At 34.8% G+C, this 23,444-nt stretch overlaps 1 protein-coding gene across 4 annotated transcripts in view; it reads right to left on the bottom strand.

Annotated features, from left to right (window-relative positions):
• Positions 1-23,444, bottom strand: part of LOC310882937 (uncharacterized protein) — a 206,625-nt gene that overhangs the window by 182,548 nt on the left and 633 nt on the right. For 3 of the 4 annotated variants that reach the window (XR_014573233.1, XR_014573234.1, XM_083802427.1), the window contains exons 2-4: positions 20,624-20,735; positions 12,315-12,371; positions 9,841-9,949 (exon numbers count right to left, since the gene is read on the bottom strand). Coding sequence is in view for 2 of the 4 variants with exons in the window: in XM_083802427.1 (XP_083658553.1) it covers positions 9,841-9,949; positions 12,315-12,371; positions 20,624-20,700 (243 nt within the window). In the remaining 2 variants the exon portion in view is untranslated. Of the gene's footprint in view, positions 1-165; positions 889-1,788; positions 1,864-9,840; positions 9,950-12,314; positions 12,372-20,623; positions 20,736-23,444 lie in introns of those variants that run through there. The other variant, XM_083802426.1, reaches the window with a different exon arrangement.

Consider the following 23,444-nt stretch of genomic DNA (forward strand, 5'->3'; position numbering starts at 1 on the left):
CTAAAATTTAAAATAAATTGGGCTGAAAATATTTTACTTATTCATCAAATTCTTCAAAATATTCTTCAAATATTTTAACAGTTAAATATATATATATAATTATACATAGTATTTGATTAATAAAGGAAGACTTAATGGTTAATGTGGACTTAAGAGTAAGGTTCCTTAACTGAACAAAGCAGAGAATAGATGTGAGATTTTGCAACCCAAATGAGTCCAGCAACTGGACTGCTTGCTTTCTGGTACCCATGTTTTCAGTTTATCAATGCAAAATTCATTCTGCAGCTGATTACTCTTGCCTGATCTGTGCTTGATTTATATTTTTTTCTTCAAGACAGAGCTATGGGACGAAGAGAAGATGGACACACAAAAGTGTATTTCAAAACAGTGATAAAGTGAATCTATAATAAATCTTACAACAGTTTTCCAATCAATAAACTACATTTTTTCACATTAGTGTTAAACTGGCAGAGTCTCTGTAGCTTATTATTTTTTTATTATTATTATAATAAGCTTCCTTAACTACAGCATATTATTAGTTCTCACTTGAACATGTCTTCCTTTAGTTCAGTGAAGACATTTTAGTGTGACCAGAAAATGTCATAAAAAACAGATATTGAAAAAGAGAGGCTTTATATGCAGTTTTGTTTTGTTTTGAAATACTCAGCTTTTCACTGGAACACTTTTCACTAGTACATTTTTTCTCATAAAATCACTGAATTATAGGTCAAAGTTGCAGCTGCAAGTCTGTAACTTCCCAGGAAATCATTGTGATAGGTTAAAGGAATCACACATATGCAGCACTTTTGGGAAACTTATGTGCCTTGGTCTTCAGTTGTCAGAGGCGTATAACATTTTCCACACAAAAAGGGACTTGTACAGTATCAACTAGTGTGAGAAAAATAAATAAATAAATAACCACCTATTTGTGGTCAGCATCTACAAAAGCAATACACGAAATTCCCCTTGTAGCATAAAGCATGCTTCTACTACACCATAAAGTGGGGAGCACAATAAAAGGAAAATGTGGTTTGAGCGAATTTAACAACATGAAGAACTAAAACATGTGAATGAAAATAATCAAATAAAAAGGAAAAAAATCCTGATGGCAGAGATTAATCTCTAGCTAATACATTTATTCTAATAAATCCTACCTAAGGTTTCTGATACAGGATATACTGCATATTATGTCACATTGAAATTGGGACTTTTTTGTATGTGGCAGACTGAACATAAATAAGGGTGTGAGGAGATGTGCTTTGTCTGTGTCTTGGTTGGTTGGTTGTTTTTTTTAAAAGCTGACCACTGACAAAATTATACAGCAAATTTATTTTATGTGGAATAAATGTGAAGGAATAGAACTTCCATGAACAAAACTTATAGCTGACTCAAAAAAGGACCTTATCGTTTGCTTGGAACATATACTCAGTTAAACAGAAAGCAGAAGGTGGATGATAAGGTGTCCTTGGTATTGTTCAAAACCATTATTACTGAACTGTAATACATCTTAAAAAGGCAAGCAAAACCAAGAAACATGAGAGTTTTTGGTTAATAGTGATCTTTTTTCCTCTTTTCTGTTTTGACCAATTGTCCTTTCTCCCCTTCTTTGTCCTTCTCCAGAAGGCATATTGTGGAAAAGATTGTGATACTATATTTTTTTTCCAAATGTGATTTTTTAAAATCACTTCTGATTATCCTGGGGGGTATTTTCACACATGCCACGAAGGGCAAATCCTACAAGGAGAATAGCAGACTTCATAGGAATTACAAGAACTCCATTTTCTTTACCGTGCGAGGCAAACCTCTTGCCCAAATACCAGTCACATATCCATAGCTTGGATTCATGTAGACCATTATTCCATTCTGAAAAGCCCCATAAAGAAAACAAAAGGTCATCAGAAGCTGTATACTGTCTACATGCTAAACCTACGTGTTCATTCCTATAAAACATAAATGGATGCACATTTTATCAAACCATACTAGAAAAAATGTGATTTCACACATGTAACTCTGCTTCACAGATTTCCTTACTTAAAAATGAAAAGATTTATTTTATTTCCTCCAATGAGTTACTGTTTGCTTGTTTGTTTGTTTTCATATTATTTTTGGTTAATCTGAGTATTTGTCTACCTACCTAGTTTAAAGAATTCATAGTTGTGACATTGTCTCCTCCTCTAGCTAGATTTATAATTTTAATTTGTTTACAAATTGGTAGTTTGCATTAGAAGCAAGTAAACAATTACAAAATTAAATAGCAACAGATGTCTTTCTAAACTATCGAGTTGTCAAAAAAATGTAAAATTGTGTATATAATTAAATGTCCACTTTTTACTGGCATAATCATCAGAACACATTCTATTTTCAAGCAGGTTGTTTTTCTTTTTTTTTTTCTTTTTTTTTCTTTTTAAAAAAGAAATGTCTGGTGTAGAAATCAGGCTCTAAATCTCCAAATTCAGGATCTCTTCAAACGCACGAATATGCACGGGGTATGAAATACCCTTATTTTTCCTGTATTTCAGCACCGAGATGCTCTAGCAGCATGATCATATTGGTTTATCTTAACTGAACTTGTTTTCAATAAGGTGCACGCTGAAATATACTAACACTGCCCCAGTGAAAGAACTGACACTTCAAGATATGCCTACAATTCAGAATATTTATCATTTTGGAAATAAGACAATTAATCCATAAAATAAAAAAAAAAAAAGCCTGATATTTTGAGTCATCATGCTATGCAATTTTGATAAATTTGATATATGGTACAGTGATGTACATGTTGCTAAAACTAAGAGTCCCGCTCATTATCCAGTATACTGCAGTTATGGGGCAGCATGAAGGAGGAAGTCAGTATTGTTCTGGGTGAACACAATGAAAGGTATTCTTCCATGGAAAAATCACAATGCCAGAACACAAAATGCTTATATCTGGGGAACAGTAGCAGATTTGTCCAGGTTCGCTGCTAGCAAATTGGCTTATTTTTATATTTCCTTTCATGTAACATCTTAATTCCCTGGCACATGCACGGAATGAGGCATGAGGAAGCCTTCAGAGAGAATCACATAAATGGGTGATTGTACCAGGAAGTAAATTCCCAAGCTGGGTAAAGTGTGTAAACAATGAAAACTCTGAAGGAATAAATCATGCAGTTAAGATCATCTGTGACTTTAACATTTGTATTAAGATTGGAAGAAGCTTATTAGGAACAGAAAGTCGCACTACATCAGTCAACTAGTAAAAATAACATGGATGAGAACTTGTAACTGTCTGATAGATTCATAATTCCTCATACCAGCCCATATCATTTTCAGAAGATTAACAGTATAAAATTTTGGAAAAATATGAATATTTCTTTTTTAAATACCTGCCACAAAGAAAACGTGCTGCCAATACTCTAGAACTTCAAGCCTTTAGGAAATGACCCAAGCTCCTGGACTGTATAAACACAAATTTCAACAACGGAAAAGCTAAGCTCAGGAGAATGTCTATACATAGAAGGGAAAACAAACAGACAAACAACAAACAAAATACTAAAACAACCAACCAAAGAGAGAATGAAAATAATGCAATGAAAAAATATTTACATATAACTAAGAACATTTATTTTCTGAGTTAATACGAATGCAAAAGTTGTTGGCTTAGATGCACTACTCTTAAAACATGCTTGGAAGAACAAAGATCATAAGCCATTCACAGCGACTGCTAGCCTGTTCTTATGTACTCATTTTAGCTGCTGGAAAGAACTGACTATATAGGAACAGAGTGCGTATAAAGTTTCCATTAATTCCATACCTCAAAGCTGAAAACAGTTTCATGTTATGCTTCTCCCTCTTCTTTCCTTTGAGTGGAAAGGCAAATTACAGTAGTTACACTGCTAGATCATTTTTGCTGGGCTGTCTGCATGAAACCTCTCAACGTACTAGAATACTAGAGTCCTTTTCTATCTTTCGCATTGCACTCCAAACAAGCCAAGTTCCCTTCTTAAAAGCTGCTATCATAGCAATACTCTGACCTCAGAAATCATATGAAAGAAACACTCAAAAAAACTGAATTGGCATCCTATACGTGGCATTCACTTTTACAGTTATCTAGCTATAACTTTGGAGCTGATGAAGTCACCCTGACTTCAGATTCCCATTCCTGTGAATGCTCCACCTCTTGTAAGCAATCATAAAACTTTAATGCTATGCATGAGAGTATTTGTGATGTAGACTGAATGTTGGTTTTGCATTTCAATTATGAACAGTTTTCAAACAAGATCCTTTTTTTAAAAAAAGCTAGCATACAAAAATCACAAAACAGGAAGACTTTTTTTAAAGTCAAACCACAGTTAAGCTGCTGAAAGTTAGCTCTTGTAGTGAATTCCCATCTAAACCCATGTTGACATATTAAAAATCAAATGCCACAATACCCCCTTAAAAAAATAATGCTTTATTCATTAATCTACATAAAAACAAGCAATGACTTTCAAAAAAAAAAAAATCAGCAGCTTCAGTAGAAATTCTGTCAGTATTTCAGCTACCAGTAATGGTTATGATAGAGGAGGGGAAAAAAATTGAAAGATTCTGGCTGACCATGAAGCAATTTGATCTAATATAGAGGTGCTTGGGTACAACTGAAGAACAATTCCATTCATCCTGCTAATAGACTAGATTTTCATCCGTATCTGTGGTAAGGGCATGAAATAGATGAAAAAGTCTTATAAATGGTCATAGTCATGAACAGAGAATGAAGCAAAACAACTGTCTTCAGAGGGTTGAGGATTTTTGCAATAACGAAAAACTGGCAGCTGGACTTCTGCTATAAGAGACAAAAAGTTTTGTGTGAATAGGAAACAGAAGTCCTGAAGACAAAAAAATTGCTGAATACTGATTTAACAGAGATTGATCACTTCCTTTGTCGCCTAAGGCTGTCATCTACCTGCAGAACACTGATTACTTATCTAAGTGAGAATGTTTACCGCATAAACCATTAATTCAACAACTGCCTTATAAAAACTGGGATCCAGTGTTCAGCTGTTCAGGTGTGTTTGGCAACTATTTATACCTGTCTCACATGAAATAAAAGGAGCCTGTATGGCTGTCTGGGTAATTTCTTACAATGTTTTTCAGAAAAATCCGTTTGTAGTTTTGTGGTGGTGGACATCTGAGAACATGTGAGGTATCCCACTGGTCCATAAGACAACGTGGTACCAGAACAGAATCCAAACTAACAAAGGAAAAATCCAGAGTGATCTGTGGATTTTAAGTGATACATTGATGAATGCTACACTGAGAGGGGAAACAGAACAGGAAATAAATAAGAACAAAGTGGAGTAATACACAACTGCACTATAGAAAAGAGAGTAGAGTAGAACATACTTATTTTGTTGAAAGGAAATTAAAGATGACTTATCCACAGTGAGTAAACAAGGTGCAGGAAGAGAAGATAAAGAGAAAATGAAAGTCCTGGTTGAGGAAACTGGAACACAGCAAAGTATTGGGAAAGGGAAGTGAGTAAAAAAAGCAATAGTTGTGCAAGGAAAGAGATATTTTGATCTTCTCTCATTTCTTGAGACATTTATAAGTTCTATTGCATAATGGTACCCCATAAATATAAAGCACTGATTTAAAGGAAGATAATATTTCAGTACTAAACCTATTCATAATTGAGGTGAAAGAAGAGTGGCTTGGGCTATATTTTGATTGAGAGATAATAAACAACAACTTCAAACAAACCAACAAAATTTAATTTCATAGTATTTTTGCAACCCTGATTCAGCAAAGCTGGTAAGTAGGTATTTATTTTTTTTCTGAATCTCTCCATATTACATATATTATATAAATTGTATACACTAGCACATGCTCAAGGAAGTTTGAATAGAATTTGACTTCTTAAATGACAGAGGCACTTCAAAAAACCTCTGATGTGTTTGATGTTTCTAGGTTTATAATGATGTTTATAAAAATTAGAGAAATTAGAGAAACCTTAGAAGCACAGTTATGAGAAAATGGAGTTGGCTTCACTTGGCCTGTACAACATGAACAGAAGTGCCAACTTTGCCTCCATTTACAAGGTATGACTATCCAATATTCATATACCAATAAAATATCATGTTTCCAATCCATGATTGCACTTAAGTCTTTGGAATCTTGAACATCTTCTGGAGCAACTATGCAATTTGACCTTTACCAGTAAACTGAAAAAAAAACTGTATGTGCAGGAAAAAGAAGGAACGGAAGGTAAAGAGGAGGTACAACAAGCATATTGCAAATTTAGTCATTTGACAAAAATGACCCTGTGAAGTACTTGGATTAAATCAGTTTAGAAAAACGATCCAAAATCCACACCTACTTGTTGAATTCCAAAAGCCTGAATCTGCAACCAGATCTAGAGTATTACATAGCAGCCACTCTTAAAAATGACCACAATATCCAACAAGTGTCACAGAACACTGATGGCAACTTTCTCTATTCTGAGTAGTGCATAGAGTGTGAAAGTCCTCAAATTCTCAAGTAAAAAAATGTATTACAGAGAATTCCCAAACAACTTCTGGAAGGGTAAGAACATGTATCTGACACACTTGCCTCTTTTTAAAATTTATTCTGCTACATGTATTGCAGGATTTCATAAACGTAGGAACTGTGAAACTGAAATCACCATCTTTATAAACTGATTTGATATTACTACCAAAATAACTGTCTTGAAACAGTTATCTTACTGATTTTTAAATCTGATTTCTGAACAATTTCTCCCTGTTGGTCAACAAAACATGGGTTTGACATTGGTTTGGAGAATAATACAAAGTATTTTCCTTTTTCCCTTTTTTTTTTTTTTTTTTTAAAGAAAATTGAAGGATTCTTACGCCTTGACACCATTTCATTCTTTGGAAACCAATTATTTCAGGCTGAAGCCATAGATGTGTTTAAATTGAAATATCACACCTAAGGATAAAGGGTATTAGGTAATTTTAGCAGCATAGATTTTTGTGTTGAGTGTATGTAATTTTCTAAACTGAAATTCTTTCAGACTTTACAGAAGTTCATTCATTTTCCAAATGCTTTGATAGATAAACTTATAGGAAAAATACTGAAAATCAAAAGCCTAACTTTCACAAGAATAAATTTGGGAAGGAGAGGGGGGCGGAGAGAGGTGTATCTTCCTTCATTCTTCACACCGTATTTGTGAATGATGCCGATACATTAAATACTTGACAAAGTAAAGGGAAGAGAGAAGAAAAGAGAGCAAGAAAGTGAAATCCAATGAAGCCCTAATGTTTAAAGGCCATAAATCAATTGCAGAAGATCATTGATTCTATATAGAACCCATCACATGCCTCTCCACATCTGCTGGACTGATTTAAGAGTTAGCTAACAGCTCAATATTTCCTCCTACCTACCAGCACACATTCTTAGGCTGTAAAAATTCTCAGCTTGCTTGAAGTCATTAGATCTGTCATGTTTAAAACCCACAGTAAACCCATCTATTAGTCTTCCATATAACAGTTGCAATAGGTGATATAGAGAAGCCACGTATGGAAAAATGGGCCAAAGGACACTAATTCCTCTGAGTTTGTGCACAGTATCGACGTGTTGAAGAAATCTGTACTGACTGGTCAAACTCTTATATGACTGTAGGTCCCACCCTTTTATTTTGAATACTAGCACTACCTCAGTTTGAATTTTAAGCCAATGAAGATCAGAGTAAAGAAAAAAATGTGATAAGCTGACAAGCCTTTAACACATTTTTAAAGAATTATTTGCTTCCAGAATTCACATTATACTCAGAATTGCTTGCCTCTTCCATTGCACTAGCTTATGGCTGGCTCAAGGTAAACGTGAGGGATTTAGAAATTGTTGGACTAGTGAACCTCAGGGAAGACATCCAGCCTCTCAGTTCTGGTCTGGTTAAAAGTCAGATGAGAAATTATGAGTCTGTGACAATCCCCAGTTTTTCAAAACCAACATTTTCCAAGTTCTTTACATAGTCATGAGTGTAGAACAGACTAACAATTACAATACAAGTCAAAATTATCCTACAGTTCATTTAGCAGGACAATCACACTACTAAGGCAGGCCTACAGGTACCTACTAAAGCATGAGGAGCCACGGTGTTGAATCTCTGATTAGACTAAAGTAACCAGGCATTTTACATGAACAACATATACAAGTGTTATTCAAAATTAAAAAGTGTGTGTAACCAGTTGTCCTCACTGTTCTGTAATGCTGTGGACATACCCAGGATGTGCAGTAGCATTAGAATAGATATTTGGCTTTCTTCTTACAGAAGAAAACAAAAGCAATAGCCTCTAAATACTCTAATTATAAAACAAATATTTTCTATAGTAAATAATCATATATTGTCAGAGATACTGAATAATATATTAATAGAATACATAGCACAAAAAGTGAATTTTGTGTATGCAAAAATATTTTGATAAATGGTAAACTGTAAATGAATCATGTCAAATATGTACAGTTACCTCCCTTGTTTATCTTCAGAGTCACACTGAACAAATTGTAACCTTGAACACAAAACTTGTGTCAGAGACGGCTTTCATGCATTTTTTCTATATTCCTCACAATACAAATAAAACCAGAATACATTTGCATTTCTTTTAGTCCTGACATGCTTCTGAAGTACACATACATTTGGGCAAAAAGAAAATGCAGAAAAAAATCCATTGGAAACACTGCTGAAAGAAATCCAGCTGAAGAGACTATGACATTTTGCTTAAAGAGAATCTTGGCTTTGACTTTTGAAGGTGGATTCAGAACAACCTGACTTTAGCCTTTCTAGAATAACATCTAGACCTACTGAAAATATCTTAGAGAAAAAAGCTGACCTATAATATTAATAGTTATTAGAATTTTCATTAGAAACCATCCTGAATAGAGTTAAATACCAGAGACACGAGCAATATTTGGCTTAGGTTCCTTACATCAAGGTTCATTTTATCTATTAGAACTGTTTTGTTGTCAGTTATGTTTAGGAGAGTAGCGAAAGAAAGCATTCTTTTACTGGCACAAGAGTTCTCCTGCTTTCTTTCCTTATAGCTTACATGTAAAGCACCTCATTTGCTGCTGCACATGTACTGAGTTAGACTGAGTGCTTGGCAGAACTTAGGCAAACTATTATGGCTGACGTAGGACAGAACAGGTTTCATTCCTTTAAAAGAATATAGATGTGTCTTGATTAATAGCAAGACATCTTTGGCATTGCTCAGTTATGCACATCAGTAATTGCAAACACCAAAATTCCCACAGGGAATATACACCAGAAATGGAAACAAATAGATGTATGTGCATTTATATATTCATATAAATAATGAATACATGTATATATTTCAAAGACAATACACTTGGCTTTTTATTAAAACATTTTCACTTTCCACCAGTATGTATTCTGCAAAGCCTTTAGTACTTTACTTTTTGTATTTTTAGAGCTTTTGCCATCAAAACAATTCCCCATAGCCTCCAAGCTCTGATGCAGATTAATTGTACTAATCAGTGTTTCAAAATGGACACGGGCTTAATTAGCAAATACCTTTACTTTTAAGTTTTTGCTCCCATATAGATACAACCTCTGGGTATTTCAGTGAAAGTGCTAAATGCCTCAGGTCCTTGATAGTCAGACAGTCCATCTCCTATTGTACAGCAGCATAAAGAATTTCACACTGCCAGCAGGCGCATCATTGTAAGTCACTACATTTTTTTAGAACCTTTTTCCTAAATGTTTTATGCATGTAATATTTGTGTATTGAAGGATGTTGCCCTGACAGCCCTACTGGATGAGATCCATTTTATTTGCAGAGCCATAGAGATTCAATTGTGGCTGTACTATCCCCTTAACCCATTATTGTACCTCACTCCAGGTGCCTTGAGGAAGTAGTTTTCTCCCTAAAATCTGGACAGCTGTTTTTCCTGAAATTGGCATCTGGACAACATGATCTTGTTCACTGTCCTTTGTGCTGCTGAAAAAGGAAGAAGAGAGGCTACTTTATTTTGAAGTGTGAACAATAAAGCTTATGGTTTCTGATAGGCTTTGTTAGTTACTATTATGTGCTTAATCATACCTAAAACAACCTCAGTAAATGATTGCATTATACAGACTCAGCATATGCACACTGGTGAAAGACCCCCTGATCACTGAAAACTGATATTTTCCACAAAGCAGACAAGTGAAATGAAGGTATATATGCCACCAATATGAACATGAAATCAAGTTCATTGAAGGTATCACTGAGCTAACAGAGGCCAAAACCACACCAGTACATTCATGCTGTGGCATTTAATGTCTTATAGATATAGACATATATATGTGTGACTACAGTAGAGGCACCATGCAAGGTCTGTCTAAATGCATCAGGTAAATTCATCAACGGCCACAAAATGAAATTACACAGCAAGTGCTAGGAGAGCTGACATTTCATGAACTTAACTTGGAGTTTTGAGTTTAACACAGTATTTTGTCAAGCTTCTCTTTAGGAATAGCAGCTTTAATATCTTCCTCTGGTATTTTAGCCAGCAGAGATACTGACAAGCATCTTTAAGATAGCTCAGCATCCATTATTACAGCAGGTCATCTGTCATTAATTTCACCAAACTCTACCATATGGACTGAAATTTCACATGCTGGTGTCAGCTTCAGACTGTGGATTTTTAGAAAGTGTAATTAAAAACAGGTTGGCAGTTTCTCAGAAAAGAAAACAAGTCCTTTTGCTCATGTCAAACAATTCACTGTCTGCTCATTTTCCCCATAATTTAACTGGGAAGTTCAAGTATTTGCACACTGGAGAGATGGACCCTATAGATTGGACAACAGAAAGGAAGACTCTGGGTTGCACTGGGTCCATCTTTTCTGAAGCAGATCTCCCATTTGCACCCATATACTGTGCCTTGCGTCACATCATGAACAAAGTACAGTAGTTAACAGGCTGGATTGATGATGAAGACTGATGTGCTTCAGAAATGCATCAAATATGCTCCAAATGGTAATGGATATTCAGTCCACAATCCTGACTAGAGTTGGTTTTACTTAACACTCCCAACATTTGAACAACACAGTCATTAAGTTGAACTGCTCAACGTATCGGCCATCATTGGTCTGTGTTACTGATTATTATGCTACTTACCATCAAAGGTTTGCTTTTTGTATTCATAGGCTTTTTTTTCTGGGTAATCAATATAACCTGGTTTAGAACAGAGATTGAAAACAGAGCTACTACAAGACTGTAGCAAAGACAAGAGATAAGTAGAAACAAATAGAATCATAGAATGGTTTGGGTTGGAAGGGACCTTAAAGATCATCTAGTTCCAAAACCCCTGTCATGGGATGGGAGAATACTATTATGTGATTTTTCCTTTCAGCTCTGACAAGACAGTAACTTCATGAAGAGAACAGGAGGGTACCCTCTTCCCTACTGTCCATGACGGTGCTCAGAAGGCAGGAAAAAACCATCCTAACCGAAACACCCTTGTGTTAATTAGTCAAGCCCACCATGGCAAGAAAAGAGAAAGCATTCGTTGCTTTGGAATCCTACAGGAAGATAGATATCTCTTGAAAGAAGTTGCCTCTTTCAGAATGTCAAAACACAGCCAAATATTCAATAACAAAACAGCTGTTATTGCCAAAAGTGTAAAGCTTTGTTTTTATTTAAACGCATACTATTTTCTTTTGCCAAAATGGTATTTGCAGGATGTCTGCTGCATAAGCACCACAGGCTAAACTATGAGAGCTAACAAAAGGCAGAATTTAGTCAAAGCTATCCAGCCAGCTCACTAACAGAAGGATTTTGCCTAGTAAAGGGGGTCCTGGAAAAAGGAGGTTACCACTGAAAAGCTGTGCCCAGCATCAATACGAATTGGAAAAGTAAATTCAGGCTATGTAGGAAAATTTTATTCTGGCTTGTAATTTATCATTAAAAAAAAAAAAATCAAATAGACACTTATGCATGTATCTTGTCCACAGAAAACCCCTTGCTGGCTTCTCACAAGCTTTTCTGGACTTTCTTGGATTCAATTGTTTTTGTTGTAAAATAATCCATTTCTCTGATAGCACCGTTCATGCTACTTTCACAGTGCTGCTTTTTTAATTTGCACCGTTGTAAAGACCTTTACAACATCCACCTTGTACAGAGCTTACACTGGAACTATCTAGATCTGTTATCCCCACCTTAACATTCCCAAGAAGTCCTCTTTTTTTTTTTTCTTCCCCCCTACTTTCGCACCACAACAAAAGTCGATGAGATTATATTTTACTCCCATCGCCAGTCTCAGCAATTAGTTTATTTTTGTTTTTTCCTTTTAATAAGCAATTGAAAGATAGCATTTATTCACCTATTTCTTGGTAGGCTCCTTTTCTTTCTCCTCTCTCCATCTTGCATCAACTCACTCCTTAAATGAAGGAAAAAAAACAAAATACGCAAATTAAAATCACTCTGTGGGGAAAAATAAACACATGCCAGAAATCAATCACATTTTCACATCTGTCAAAAAAGTTGACAGGACTTTTAACACATTTATTCATTATGAAAGCAAACTAACTTTTATTACCCAAAAATAAGAAAAGGAAAAAACAACAGCAACAACAACAAAAATATAGTAGCTGTTTTGTCACCGTCAGGTTTTAGAAATTATGAAATGTTAAAAGCTTTGAGAAATGAGAGAGATATTTAGCAACAACAAAAAAAACCTGATCTATCTGAGAAAGTTTTTTTAATATGTGAAATTCAGAAAACTTGAAAGTGTTATTTATCACTCAAATTGGGGAAAAAAATGCAGAATCTAATTTCTAATTCTCTCCATCAAATCCTCTCCATAGAAACAATCAAAGAAATAATCATTGAAACAAATCTATTTGAGTACTACAGACAAAGCAGCTCTATCTCTGATTAGAGAGAAAAGACCAGATTTTTTCAATCATATCCATATACTAGTAAAACTTAGTCATTCAAATTAATGATTAGGTAGTACTTCTAAACATCAACCAGCTTAAAAATAAAGAAACATTCAACTTCTTCACATGTCATAGGCCTCTACTTTTTATGCTACTGCATATCTTAAAGAACAGCTGCAAGTTATCATCTCTGAGGTTAGTACAAATTGAAGCATCACATGATCTGGATTTACCTGAATGAATTGCATACAGGTGTGAACAATTAACCTGAGCACAAAAGGAACCTCATGATCCCTAGAACAAATAATGTCATATTTCAGCTTTTCCTCTACTCCTCTTTCTGTTTTTTTAACCAAGACTATTATGAATTTAAAAAATAAATAAAATTATATATCTGAGAATAGATTCACTTATACGAAGTTAGAAACATTGCTACACGTGTTTATCATAAAGAATCTAACTTAACTCCAAATTCTAATTGATTTTAAATGAAGTTCAAAATCTTGTATGACTGTGAAATTTTAACATTGAAAACTGACTTAAAAAACAAGCCAAACATCTTCCATGGTACTCTCAAGAAATACATGTATTGTATATTATTTATATCATTCTATATATGATTAATTATAATATGTTATGAATTATGCTATGTTATGGTACATTTATGATACACTTGTGACATAATAACAACATACATTTTTCATATTTTAAGTAAACATACAGATTTATATACTGTATTATGTACTTCTATATTTTATATATCACACAAAAATACATATATATTATCACATGCATCACATATATAACTATATAATATAAAATCTGGTACTTTGTGGAAAAAGAAGATGGGCAGACACTTTATTTACTCTTAAGACATTCATGAAGTTTTCTAGTAGCAGTGGTTTTGTAGCTGTTTTGGTCTAATGTTACACATAAGAACAATTTTATAGGGACATATAATTTTTCTTAAAAGACTGCTTAATATATTAGGTAGAAAAGAAAAGACACAGAGAGAGAGATTATAGTTGCATTATTTTAGGACACTTTTTCCAGGTTAGGCATATAAGGAAAAAAAATCAAAATTTAAGCATTTACTCTAAATTTAACCTCATTATGCTGCTCAACCAAGATTTTTATGCCCTATAGGAAAAAAGACAGAAAATCATAATTTTTGGTATCCCAACACAGTTAGCCAGAGCTGGGATTTCTAAAATACATCATAAATTTAATAAGGAGAATATGATTTTTAATATTTGATAGAATTAAACATCTTAGCACAAAAGAGGTTTTCAATGTATTCTTTATCAAAACAAATTCGATAAATGAACTCAGAGGGAACTCATGAAGTAGGCTTTTCTTCTTAAATATCATTCTTAAAGAGTAATTATATATTACAAATAAAAGCCACATAATTGTAAAAAAAAATATAAAAAAAATGCAGTTTTTAAAAATATTAGAAGTTTTTAAGGTCTACTTCAGTTGATTAAAATTTAGCGATTCCCCATTATGTAGACAATGAACCTTCATCTCTTAGAACCCCAAATTCACTACCCATACGTAGAAAGTAGTAATTTCTGACAGAATTTAGATATCTAAGTTGAAAACCGCAATCAAGAAAATATCCACCTTGTTGTTACCTAAATATTGAGGCTAGAATATTCAGACAGGCACCTCAGCTTGATTTTTTAGTTCCTCAGGGACCTAAAGTCTTATAGAGGTATATCATTCTTGACCAAATCAAACAATTAGGTCAATACATAGCCTGTTATAGATCCCTAATTAGACTTTCTTCTATTTGGGATGTGTTTTAGAAGTACTGGGTAAAAGAATGAATCAGGTCTTGATAAAGCCACTGGAGTGGATCTTTTCCACATACAACTGTCTTTATTACCAACACGAAATGATTTCCTTCTCGTGCTTTCGGTTCAGCTTCCTGAATCTGAGGGGAGAGAGAAAAAGGGGTAGAGGGGCTAATGTTGGTTGATTTTAAGTGAAAGATTGGAAAGCTCTAATAGAAAGGATAGAAGATGTGTCCTCTCTTGAGCTCCCAAATACCTTTTGTCGCTTTGCTAATGCTTTCTCTTCAGTCTATGCAATGAGATTTTGGGTTGCAGAGAATGAACCATGTTTTCCTCCTCTTGAAGGTACAAATCCAGCTCCATTTGTAAATGAAAGGATTTAGCACTTGTCTTCCAGGAGATTTGGGACATAAACCCTAACAGAAAGGAGCCTTGAAGAGGAAGAAATATAAGAGAGGACTTTTTTTCAGTGTTTTCCATTGACTAGCTCATTGACTGGCTTTCTCTACTGTAAACTTAATCTGTGAATCATATACTGGCATCTAAGTCTTCACAAAGTCTCCACAGGAGCCATATTATTCAATGGCCCTCCATATATTTATTGCAACATGAGGTAAAAAATAAAATAAAGTTGCCTAAATATGTTGTGTGTGTTTTTTTTTTTCTTTCCAGAACAGAAATTGGTCTATACTTTTGTGTACTGCAAGAAACTTAAAAACAATAAAGTTAATGTAAAAATTTACTACTTCCTTTCTTCTACTTCTATTTTTGATTTGTACCAGGTGTATGCTCCTGGTACACCTGCTCTCTAGATTTCTTTCTCTTTTCTATTTAATTTTGATTTCTTGGTCTGCCTGTAGTTGTAGAACTAGTGTTATAACCTCAGCCAGTCTTATGATTGAAATACTTTCAGATAACCTAAGCTGTTCTTAACTACACACGAAGAAACTATCAATATTATGCACTCTTTGAGATGACTTGTCAGTTTGAGCATTGGAATCACAAACACGGATGATTGTAAGTGAAGCAAGTTCTCCATTGGATGATGGCAAGTTTGTGGAAGGTGTTAGTCCTGCTGCTGAATCTAATGGGCTGCAGAGGAAAGGAAATGAGAAATAGCTGCTGTGATAGGCATTACAGTTGTAGGCTCTACTGCTTTCCTCTTCATCCTTCATTTGTAGCTCATATTCCAATTCACCATTCTCAGAGCAGCTGCTGTTTTTATCCTGCTTTTTGATCTATATAACAACAATATATTGCCTAAGATTTTTGTCATTTTTACTATGGTCCTATTGCACCCAATTCCAGCTGGCCTACTTCTCCTTCCATTTAGCAGTCAGGCAGACATATTCCCTCTTTTGTAATCTTTTATTTGACAAACTTAATGAATTGCAGATCTTTCAAGCCGTTTCAAATGTCTTTGACATTTCTCTTGTAACATTTGACCTTGGAGTAGTGAATAGTTTTCATTTCTTCTAACAAAAACAGACTTTTGCATGTTGCAAAGATGGGTATAGCAAGCTGATTATTTGATTGTTTGGTTTAACCCTTTTTCTCGTAAGCAACAAAAATGGGAAGACAGTCTTTTCATACAACCTAAACCGTCAAAGTAAAGCAACAATATGTCAAAGTTACAGATAAAAAGAACAGAGAATCCCTAATCAAAGCCAATGGCTACACAGATCACCAGCAAATCCTTTCATCAGTAAAATGAAGTTAAGTGAATTCCACATTTAAATGACTACTCACAATGATCTTAGCAAATATATGTCAGGCTTTTTGTAGACAGCATGGCAAAAGAGACTTTTGAGGAGTTAGATGGCATTTATGAAGACAGTCTGCCACACTTCAGGGGCAATATGAGAAATGGTAGGAAAGCATTTGTTTGGAGATTTAGCAGAGAAACAATGGCAATTAGTATCAATTGGGGTGAAAATTGATTTCTCAACACTGGGAAACAAGTTTATTGGAAGAGAATAAGAACTCTCAAAGAGTCTTTGAGTCTTGAAAGTAAAATCAAAACACAGTATCTGACATGTTAAAAAGGGGTAGCTAGTTGAGAGATGTAAAGGTTCTCACCAATTAATCCAATCAAAATGACAAGGCAGGAAAGCAATCCTTGCTGCAGAACTCAGAAGAAACATGAGGGAGGCAAAAGCATGTTTTCCAAGGTCAGAGAGAATATGATTACTAAATACTAAGATCATTTACATTAGTTTAGTGTATATTTCTGTCACTGTGTAAGCAGTGGCTGTTAGCTGAATTGTAAATTTGCTTTTATAACAGTGCGTGTAAACTCAGAGTTTGAAGTCAATGGAGAAAAAAAAATCCCCATCTTCTGTGCTTGGCTTCATTCCACTTGCATAACAGACACGGCTCTCTTCGCCTGTCACTGCGTACGCCTCCACACACTCATGCTTTAATACAAGTGCATTAAACTCTCAGAGCTGATGTACTGTAAAGTTATCTTTTGTTACTCACATGTCTACCCACTCCTCAGCTTTCTGTCTTCTTGGGTGGTTTGGACAAATAAGTCATTCTCTCAGCAATTAGGATCATGCAGTCTTTAGTTTTCATTGGTTGCTATTTTTCACTTATGCTCTAAAAAGGTATTAGCCTTTTTTTCCACAAGGGTAGTTTGGTTTATGTTTATGCATGAGTTTGTACATACCCACATATGCTGAGCTTAAAAAGTTAACTCACTAGTTGTTGCTTCCTAATTGAAGTATCTCTAAAATCATAATGCATCACAAAGCAGAAGATATCTTAAATAAATGTGCGTATATATATAGAAAAAAAAATAGAGGCAGAGAGGCAGGAGGACAATATCTCTCCTGGTTTAATAAATTATTGAAGAGTTCTTATTTTTTTCTGTAACACAAAGATTTGAAACTTCTAATACTTTTTCATAAGATTTGAGGAGATAAAGAAGTCTATTGCCCACCATATAATAGCCAAAAAGTAAAAAAGTTTACTGGTCATATGCAAGACCTCTATTCAGTCCTTTTCCTAACTCACTGGGAGCAAAGTCAGTGCTTACCCTTCATAAAAGTGGTAGCATTTTATGAAAACTACAAAAAATTATTTGGTCAAAGATTCCAACCCAAAACATTGAATTAGGAGGGGGAAAAAATGTTTACAGCAACCCTGTGCAGACCAGGGATCCTACCTGAGCTTTATGAAATTGAGGTTTAGTTCCAGTTTTGAATCAGAATGAAGAATATCTTTTTTTTTTTTTTTCCATATCTTGTAAAAGTACATGCTAGTTAGGTTTCAGAATTAGTCCAGATTAATCAATATGTACAAAGTCTTCCAAATTATTCAGGTAGTTCTGTCCTCTTAGCTTGGGCAATATAATGCCCACCTGAACTTTCAAGGACCAACTCACTATCCTAAGCACTTGCTCAATATCCCAATACATCTGTCTCTGCTTTTCTGCTGTTTTAAGCAAAAATTCCATCTTGTATGTGAGAAACCTGCACAACTCCCATTTCATCAGCACCAATATTCTTCCACAAAAGAAGCTTTGCATTCATTAAATGGCATTTTCCAATGAAAAGAATATTAAAAAAATAAAAAGCAATACGTTTTTAAGTAGTGTACTTCTAACTGAGAAAACAAAATGTGTTGTTGTAAGGTAGATCTGAATTTTGAAAAAACAGTTATTTGTATTTTTCTTGTTTACATAAAATTCACAATATTCATTCTTCAGTACTTTTGATGCATAGTAGCAGTTTTCATATTTCGTATACTAGAGGAATCTCTGGTAGCTTAATGCGTGTACTGTGAAACAAAGTCTATTGTGTCATCCTACAGTGTCTTTTAGTGGCACCTTTCTATACTACATATATAAAAAAAACCTTCATAAAATCTTTGGTAAATGAACTTTAATGAACCAAGTTTTGCATATCTATTCACAAGGAAAACATTTAGAGCTTAGACTGTAGGGTTTAGATTTGTAACAACACTTAGGAGGATTAATACATATAATTGCAATTTTCAGCCCCTATCTCCATATCAGTTATCAAGATCACTGACTAACTCCTGCCTGTGCCTAAAGACACATTATGTCCAATGATCCTTACAGTTTCAATTTTATAATTGCCTGAATATTAAAAAAAAAAAATATGCTTTTGGCTCCATAGTGCCCTGGAGAGCTCCAGCAGAATGGCTGCTTTCCTGCTTTCCTCACCCACAATGCTCAAAGCCAGCAGTTGTTCTCAGAGCCTGCCCAAAAAATCGGTCCCTGTTCCAGGAACAGCCCTTATCTCCCTCCCCAGCCCAGTGCTTCTTACCCATTCTTTCTCTCCTTTTCTTTGGTATTTTATCTCTGAATTTAATCTCTGAATCTTTAAATTATTCTCTGGAAAGTGAAACAGTTTCAAGGAAAGGCTGTGGAAGCATACTCCGGCATGCCAGGCTTGTCAGCAACCCAGTGATTAGCACTGCCTTCTACATGGTAAGAGATTTAAGCATGCAAACATGCAGAAAAATGATAGAAAAGCATCCAGGCATCCCACTGGTATTAAGGATGAAGGGAAAGGGTTGGAAACAAACATCACGTATGCTGCTAGCCATGTTTCTGAACAAACGTGACAGCTGCCATGCTGTTTTGTGAGAGCCGTGCCCTCACCGCAGCGTGTTTTACATGCTCTGAGTACACCGACAGGAGTCGGTCCCTCAGGGGATCTGGTGCAGGAAATGCAGCCTTGCTGGTTCTCATGATACTTGTGTGCAAGACAGCAGTCTGTCTCAGCTGGGCATCTGAGCATTTGATTCCCTAGTCTCTGATACTTCTGAGATACTATCTTGGCATCTCATGCAATAGGAAAAGAGTAAGAGCTCACACTGCCTTGCAGGTTGAAGCATGAAACATTTAACTTCCACTTTGGAGTCTCTCAGTCCAGACACACAAAAAGCGCCTTGATAAGTTAAATGCAGAAACTAAGAACATGGATTTAATACGACTAAAGACTGCGTGACAGACAAGTCCCCTGGAAGACGCTAAGAGCTGTGATGCTGCATAGGGGATATTTGTACAAAGCACTGTTCTGTGCTGGCTTCTCCAGGGCAACATGGAAGAGGCCAAGGAGGGCAGAAACAAGTAAGGGGACTGCAAGCTTTCCCAGGGTGTCCTGGACATGGGGAGTAGACAGGAAGGTGTGGATGCACTCTCTGGGAGGAAGGAGAGGAAGGGGAGGCTTAAGGTTTTCTCGACTCCATTTATTCCCCTTTCCTGTCAGTTTCATGGCAATATACCTGCACAGTGCCACACTTGTATCATGAATGCCATCATGCATTAAAGTTTCCTTAAAGAGAAATGTACCTCAAAGTCCTTTTTGAAGCTCTGGGGATCTCAGTAGTCCATGTTTAAGTGATACAACATGCAGAAAATTATTTACAGTCTCTTCTTCACCCAACATATACCTGTTATGTAAATAGAAACCACGGGCTGCTTGTGTATTTTGGAAAATTGGAACAAAAAAAAAATCTGCCTCTGGACTCATGACATTTCATTCACTTTCTCTTTTAAAATATAAATCTCCCAGCAAACATTGTCTTTCTTATTGGATACGCAGCAATTTCTCCAAGCTTAACCATCCACGTAAGGAAGTATGAATTGAAGTTTGACTATTAGAATACAAAAGTAGAGATGCTAGGAGAGGCCACTTTATAGGCAAAGCATTTTTCCTATTGTGAGGACTAGCTATACTGGCAATTCATCATTAGGACATGCTATGAAACTTTAGAAATCTCATTCTACAGTCAAGCAATTTGTGATATTGGAAAGATATCAAAAAGCAACAAACTCTTCCCTTGACAATGGCCGGTTCATTGCCAAGGCCTTCTAAACAGTAAAATCCAGGCATCTTCTCCTGATTTGGTCATTGTCATAAATAACCATATAATGCATCTTTCATTGAAGCAGATGAATAGAAATCATTCCCTACCTGTATGATATTCTACCTCTTTGTTGGTCAGCTGGGGAAGCAGGTGGGTGATTTAGCAGCTCCCAGATCATCATCATGAATCTTTCCCTCAGATTGGAGATTTCACGTTTCTCTGTTTTCAAAACAAAGCAGAAATACTGCTAAACAAGGTAGCATTCTTAGAGAAGCTTAATCGATTTTCATATGTCTCAGCACAAAATGTCAGAAGCATTCGTATGGAATGTTACGGCATAAGCTAATGTAAAAGATGCAATGCGAGAGAAAAGGGAAAATTGTTCTGGGGCACATTCTGTACTGGTTGAATGAGTTCTTTGAGGAACAGGTATTACAAACACACGCAATGTAATCAAAGCTCAAAGTGTTCCAGTGACTGCAGTTTTCTGGTTTATCATTTGAGTTGGAATACTTAAAATGTAGGAAATAAAATATCAAGGTTCTCTATTCACTATTAGCAAACAATATTTCACACAAGAATAGGAATGCCTGCTACTAAAGCTGCCCTGAATGATGATACTTGAAATGCTTGATTTTTTTCCTTAAACTTAAGCCACACAGGCCAAATAAGTAAGAAATAACAAATCATTATTTCTCTGTAAATCACGTATTTCTAACGTATTGGTTCAACAACTTTCTTCATTATGCATGAAGTGAAATATCTCTTCATACATTTTGGTATCATCATATTCTATTTTATTGCTGGCAGATTTGTACTGTACCACAAAAAAATCAATAAATGCAACAATAAAATCATGCATCACCATCTGTGTGTTCAAAACAATTTTATAGCAGATTTACTGCCTAGATCCTGCTTTGATGAATTCCTCTGGAATATCTGAACATTATGTAGATGTATATATGTTGTATTATCTATTAATTATGTTATACATTGTTATACATTTTGGTTTATATATTAATTATAGATTATACTTAATAGATGTATGCTTTATAGTAGATATGTATATATACAAAAATAGAAGCATTTTTTCTTTTTGACTTCTGACCATATTTTCAATATTAAAGAAATTACTCTACTGATGACCTAAGCTCTCTCAGTCTGCTCAGTGGATAAACCTTATCCAACAGAAACATGTGTACCACTTATATGAGCCATTATAAAAATGCCAGTTAACAAGATATTTTAATATGATAATTAAAACTGCTTTAGTTATTGCAGGGACAGATGTTTGCAAAACATATATACTTACAAAGAAAAGTATTGTCCACATTTTTATGCACTAAATGTTTTCTTACAGTGCTAAACAAAATCAGCTTTGCACCTTCAGCTAAGCGTACCTCTTAGAAAATTCTTAACTGAGATGCAGTTTAATTGGAATATAATTTCTTATCAATGTCAGAACTCATACAAAATAGATCTGCACAGAATGAGAAAATGTAGCTGACTCTAGGTGAAAACTCACCACTGTTCCTTTCCAGATCCTGGAAGCAACCTTGCTACCCATATGTATTGTTTCAATTCAGAGGTATTAATATTTACTTTTTTTTTATGATCCGAAATGGAAATTTGGGGCACTATTTTCAAAATTGCTCTGCTAAATGCCTACTGTACATTTATTTTACTGTAAATGCCGCAGGGCATAAAAAGTCAATTTCTTTTTTTATTTTTATTTTTAAAGGCCATATGTTATGTCTTCATGACACTTGACAATATGGAAACGTACACCTCTGCTCAAGCAGTGCTTAGGCCCTAAGGTGCTCTTTCCAACACAGTGTTTGCTTCAGTGTCAAGTGAATCTGCGTGTCTTCAAGTGGAGAAGGAGCGGTCTGGTAATGCCATATGCTTTTTAACCTTGGCTTTGAAGATCTTATGACTGGTATGCTACATAAGGAGCCACCATTTGAATATAAGCAGTGCTGATATAATAACTAGAATGTTACATTTCAGTCTCAATAGGGCTAAAACTATATAGCACATTTTAATCTTATACCTAATTAAACAGAAGTCCAATTCCTGGTGTGAGAAAATTACATAAATTTCCTGGATAGGACAAATAATATAGAGATTATAACCTCTTCAGTATCATGATCTAGTACAGCAGATGCACTACTAATTCACATTACATAGTCCAAGCAGGTAAAGCATTTTAAATGAAAACAAATCTTAATTTCCTTATCAATATATGAATTATCATCATCTAAAATATTATTTTCTCTTACTATGCAGTACAAAGCTGATCCAGAAATTAGTTAATAACTATCATGCATAAGTTAATCAATATTTTAACATCATGTTATTACAAATTTGTTTGTACTTTTACTGAGTGTTACAAAGTGATAGCAATTAATTTTGTATCTAATATGGTTACTGAGGAAAACAAGCAGTCTTATATGGGGGGGGTACTTCATTAACTGGAATCATCGAGCTAATTACAGAAACTTTTGGGACCAACTTTCTTTCAGCCTGGGAGGTTTTCATCATCTTAAATGGAAATAAATTACCTTTGGGCATTAAACTGTGTTTACTTTATGCAAATGTGCTTACAAAGGAAATAAAAGACATTTTTAGCCTCTGTTGTGCTATAATATTATATAACATTTTCATGGCATGTTTAGAAATACACATATGAGGACTGATCATGTTACTTATTATGAATACTTGTCAAGCAATCTTTAAATTAAAATGTGAAATGGTATAGTAGCATGTAATCCTAAAAGCGTTCTGATCAAAAGGAAGGGAGACAGCCGAGATTATCTTTTGCAAAAATAATAATAAAAAAAAGCCAAATTTTTTCATATTCTATCTATTTGATAGTTCTATTTCAAGTAAGAGTATTTGTGAAAATTCAAGCAGGCTTTACTATGG

This window comes from Anser anser, assembly GCF_964211835.1.
Source record: "Anser anser genome assembly, chromosome: 1".
Classification (NCBI taxonomy): Eukaryota; Metazoa; Chordata; class Aves; order Anseriformes; family Anatidae; genus Anser; species Anser anser.